The sequence below is a fragment of the Lipotes vexillifer genome, unplaced genomic scaffold (assembly GCF_000442215.2).
Source record: "Lipotes vexillifer unplaced genomic scaffold, Lipotes_vexillifer_v1.1 scaffold791, whole genome shotgun sequence".
Lineage (NCBI taxonomy): Eukaryota > Metazoa > Chordata > Mammalia > Artiodactyla > Lipotidae > Lipotes > Lipotes vexillifer.
The window spans coordinates 734,236-739,283 of record NW_006793445.1 but is presented as its reverse complement, the minus strand read 5'-3'; the positions used below and the strand labels follow the sequence as shown (position 1 = coordinate 739,283).

At 48.3% G+C, this 5,048-nt stretch overlaps 1 protein-coding gene across 1 annotated transcript in view; it reads right to left on the bottom strand.

Annotated features, from left to right (window-relative positions):
* Nucleotides 1–5,048, bottom strand: part of PCID2 (PCI domain containing 2) — a 20,667-nt gene that overhangs the window by 11,910 nt on the left and 3,709 nt on the right. Inside the window, exon 2 of the mRNA XM_007466363.1 lies at nucleotides 1,723–1,812. Coding sequence (XP_007466425.1) covers nucleotides 1,723–1,812 — 90 coding nt within the window. The remainder of the gene's footprint in view (nucleotides 1–1,722; nucleotides 1,813–5,048) is intronic.

Here is a 5,048-nt window from a genome sequence, read left to right as displayed (position 1 = left end):
TCCTGCTGACAGGACTGCCCACTCGGGGTCCTGGGAGACAGCAGACATTCACCTCGAACTTGCCCTCGCCTCCCAGTGGCCAAATTCTGGATAACACGAGCATCGCAGTGGATTATGCAGCGCACTGAATTTAAAAGAAAGGGACTCAGTGAATCCACACTGATACAGCTCTATAAATGAGAGGGAGAATCACAGCATGGGAAAGATCACCACCCTACAGTCCCCGACGAAACAACCAGGCAGACAACGGGCCCAGCGAGGCAGCTGTCACGTGGAAGGACGTGGAGTTTTGGAGCGAAGGAATCAGCCCAGGTCACAAATGGGCGAGCAGACATGTATCAGGGACAACCTGCCAGCAAGCTGAACCCGAGTCCCATCAGGACCCCGAGCACTTTATTTTTTTTTAATCTAATTTAATTTAATCTATCTATCTATCTATCTATCTTTGGCTGCATTGGGTCTTTGTTGCTGCACGCAGGCTTTCTCTAGTTGCGGCGAGTGGGGGCTAATCTTTGTTGCGGCGCGTGGGCTTCTCGTTGCAGTGGCTTCTCTTGCTGCAGAGCACGGGCTCTAGGCATGTGGGCTTCAGTAGTTGTGGCTCGCGGGCTCTAGAGCACAGGCTCAGTAGTTGTGGCGCACGGGCTTAGTTGCTCCGCGGCACGTGGGATCTTCCCAGACCAGGGCTCGAACCCATGTCCCCTGCATTGGCAGGTGGACTCTTAACCACTGCACCACCAGGGAAGCCCAGGGCACTTTCTTTCAAAAGAAAAATTTAGGTCCCTGATAGGACACTCCAACATTGTAACGGCTATCAACGAGGAAATGGGCGTTACAAAATATCAACAATATATTCCACAGAAGCTATTGCTTGGAGAGCATTTATCATCTGAATCAAGAATGCTCATAGTTTAGGGCTTCCCTGGTGGCGCAGTGGTTGAGAATCTGCCTGCTAATGCAGGGTACACGGGTTCGAGCCCTGGTCTGGGAAGATCCCACATGCCGCGGAGCAACTAGGCCCATGAGCCACAACTACTGAGCCTGCACGTCTGGAACCTGTGCTCCTCAACAAGAGAGGCTGCGACAGTGAGAGGCCTGCACACCGCGATGAAGAGTGGCCCCCGCTCGCCACAACTGAAGAAAGCCCTCGCGCAGAAACGAAGACCCAACACAGTCAAAAATAAATAAATAAATAAATTTATTTTAAAAAAAAAGAATGCTTATATTTTAGAGCAGGGGCTGGCAGATGCTCACATAAATGGCCAGCCAGGAAATGCTACAGGCTCTGCAAGGCCCGTGTGCCTCTGCGGCAGCCAGCACGCAACGCAAGTGGCTGTGCTCCAACGAAACCTCACTGGCAGCAACAGGACACGGTTTTGGGCTCCAGGGACAGCCAGGCCTGGGCAGAGCCCGAGCCCCACTGCCTGTCTGCTGGATGACCTTGGATGACTTGGCCCGGCTACTGCACTTCTCTGAACCCCAGAAAGTCGTGTGGGAATTAAATGCAGGAAAACGAGCACAGATCTCAGGACAGACTCTGAGACACGGTGCTCAATTAATGCTCAATAAATGAATTGGAATTAGATAAATCGTGAAGGAACTTGGCAATTTTCAAACAAGAGTGGCAATATTAGTTTCCTTCCTACTCAAAGTCTAAACTTTTCTTAGGAAGGTGGTGACCCTGTAACCCTCTCAGACACCTGTGTGCGTGGTCCCACCACCTACCTGAAGCCGTGGGTTGGCAACATGAGGGTGCTTGAAAGACACCAGCTCTGCAAGGGATGACCCGTCTCTGGTGTCAATTGCTTCATAGACCTGAAGCATTTGGAAAGAGAAGAGCTAAGTGGAAAATAAAACACTCTGTCCTAACGGAACCTAGACAGCACATTGCACACCCCTAAACTTCACTTTCGCTACTTTGAAAGGAGTCAAAATATAACAATCAGTACTCTCCATAGCCAGCAAATAATCACTGCATTTGAAAATGAGATCTCCTGGAGGCAAACAGGCGACTTACCGTTAAAAACAATGAAAAAACAAAATAAGCCGGCAGTTTATTATTTGCTTATCAATGAAGGTGACTTATTCAATTTTACTCAGTCATACTAGGAAACATTTGAAAATCCACTTATACAGCTTATGAAGAAGAAAAAAGATCTTGAAAATCACATATGTCCAAAATTCAAAGCACTTCCACTCAACCTAAATTTAAAATAAAAATGCGAAGGCAATGACCAAATAAATGTCACAGTCACACAATAGGATGCCTGGGTGTTGTGAAAGAGAATCAAATAGATCTACTTGTAATAACATGGAAAAGTGTCCACAACATACTTACTGTTAATTCCAAAAAAGTTAGTTGCAGAAAAACTGTATAACTTGATCTTGGAGAAAAAGAAAAACTAAGTATTGATATGACGTGTAAGCACAGGAAGAAATGCGGGGCCCCAGGCCACACCAGCTGACCCCTGGCCAGTGGAGTGGGAGCCAGGGGGGCCGAGGAGACTTTTATTTTATATATTTCTATACTGGAGGCCTGCGTTACAGCAGAAATTTTGTAATTAGAAAACCAAATGATATTTTAAACTTATATTTATCAAAAAATGACATAAAAATCCTAACCATATAAGTGAAGACAAAGCCAAGCATAAAGCTGCACATACTATAGCATTGTTTATCCACAGAAAGTAGGTGTGGAAGATATATGCAGGGGCGCCATGAGAGGACACACAAATGCACACCCACGAGAGGTGCTCACATCACCGCCCACCAGGCGGGGTTAACACTGAAAGGCCGACCACCCTGAGTGCTGCTGAGAACACAAAGCAACTGGAACCCCAGCCACCGTTGGTGGGAGGGCAAAGGGGTGCAGCTGCCTGCAGAAACGGTGAGGCACGCGACCCTCCCACCCGGTGACCCGACGGCCAGGAGGCATGGAGGCCCATGCTGCCTGGACACCTCTAGGACCCAGCTCCTCGTCGGTTGCACGCTCAGCATCGACTGGGAAAGTTTCACCACCGTCTCTAAGGCAATTCACAAAATAAAGAATTTGCCACTTGACTACTCAACAAACTACATATGCACTTCCATTTTGAGCCAGCAATCCCACTTCTGGGGATTTACCTTACAGCAAGAAACAAGATATTCGTTGCAGGCTTACTTGCTGATGTATTATAATGAGTAATCACAAAATACACAAAATCAGTGCCCCTGCCTCCAAGAAGCTGATAAAGCCCATGACGTTCCCGTCACAGGGGGTGTGACGGAAAACAGGAGGCTGGCGACAGACTATAGGCAAGCCTGAAAGAACTGATGCACTGCTCAGCAGACACTAGAATCACAGGCAGGCCTGTCACCCGCTCTGGTCACCGTTAATGTGTCACGCCCCAGAACCTTTGGCCCTTTCACTTAACACCCGCACTGGACCCTGCAGCCGGACCGCAGGTCAGCCTGTTGAGCAGTACCTGTGGGCCTGGACCAGGGACTGCAGACCTCACCAAGTGAAGCTCACTAGCTCTGCGTGCTCCCAGGAGGAAATTATCCTCCCGGGATGCTGCTGGTCACCTTGCATTCTCCAGGTTCCGAGCTGGTCCACAGGGGGATCATCTACTCGTGAACTCATAATTCCTTAAAAATACATTTTCTAGCTCCAGCCACTGAAAAGGCATAGAATTAATGGCTTCCCAGTAGCAATGGGCACACCTAGCACTCAGGTTTGTTTTCTAAATTCTATTCCCCACTTAAAGGAACCAGAGCTCCCTGGGGAAAGGGCAAATCCAGCACAGGGACAGGGAAAGAACTAGGTGAGCCTGGAGTATACATTATTGTGCCAGAAAGCAAGGCAAGGCTCAAAAAAGGACTGAGACATGTCAAAGAGGCACAAGAATGGGGACATATGTATATGTATAACGGATTCACTTGGTCATAAAGCAGAAACTAACCCACAATTGTAAAGCAATTATACTCCAATAAAGATGTTAAAAAAAAAAGCCACAGAAACCAGTTTGAATGGACTCTCAGTGGTCAAATCTGGGACAATTCGAGCTTCAAAAAGAATAATAACATTCTCACTACTGGTACTGGATTATAACTAGGTATTAAAAGTAATCTATAATGATACTTTCAAAAAGAGGGGCATAGAGGAAAGCACTGTTTAACTGATGAAATACTAGCTAGTAAATGTAGAGAGAACAATAGAAGATCACCACTTGGCAACCACTAACGTAATAATTGATTTGGGAAAACCACTTTGTGAGAGGGTGTAGAGAACAGGACGCTCAGTGGTTTGTTTTCAGGGTCCGTCCAACAGCATAAAGGTTCATCGCAACGCAAAAAGGTGCCTCAACGGTGGAGTGATCTGATGGGCAGACGCCTCCTTAACCAAGTGGTCCCGTCAGCATCCCCAGTGCTGGGAGAGGCCACGGGAAACCCACACTAGCCGACTGAACCCGAATCTAATCACCAGGAACAGCCAGATAAAGGCAGCTGGTGAGTCATTTCCACGTGTGGCCGTGGGCCTGGACATGTAAACAAGGTCACGTGTCATAAAAGCCCCCTTCCCCAAAGGCAAGAGGACTCCTCTAGAAGACTAAAGGGCAAAGCACCCCAATGCCATGTGGTTTCAAAAAAGAGGTTCCAAAGAAGATTGGGGGTGTGGGGGGTGTGGATTAAACTATGGATTCTACATTGGAAAATACTGATGTTCACGCGGATGTTCAGTTTCTCGGACGCACCAAAGGCGCTGCAGTTACACAGCGGGCGGTCTGGGTCTCAGGCGCTAGCGAAGGCCCCGGGATCGCCGGGAGGAAGCGCACGGGCCGGGAGGAAGGGACGAGCGAGCACGGTGGGTACGCGCCCGGGTGAGGGGTGCACACCTCTCCGTTCTATGCTTTCAACTTTGCTGTAGGTTTGAAATTTTTCAGGAAAAAAAGTTGGAGGAAACAAATTTTAATGTAGACACAGCTTTTAAAAAGTAACCTGGGGGGCTTCCCTGGTGGCGCAGTGGTTGAGAGTCCGCCTGCCGATGCAGGGGACACGGGTTCGTGCCCTGG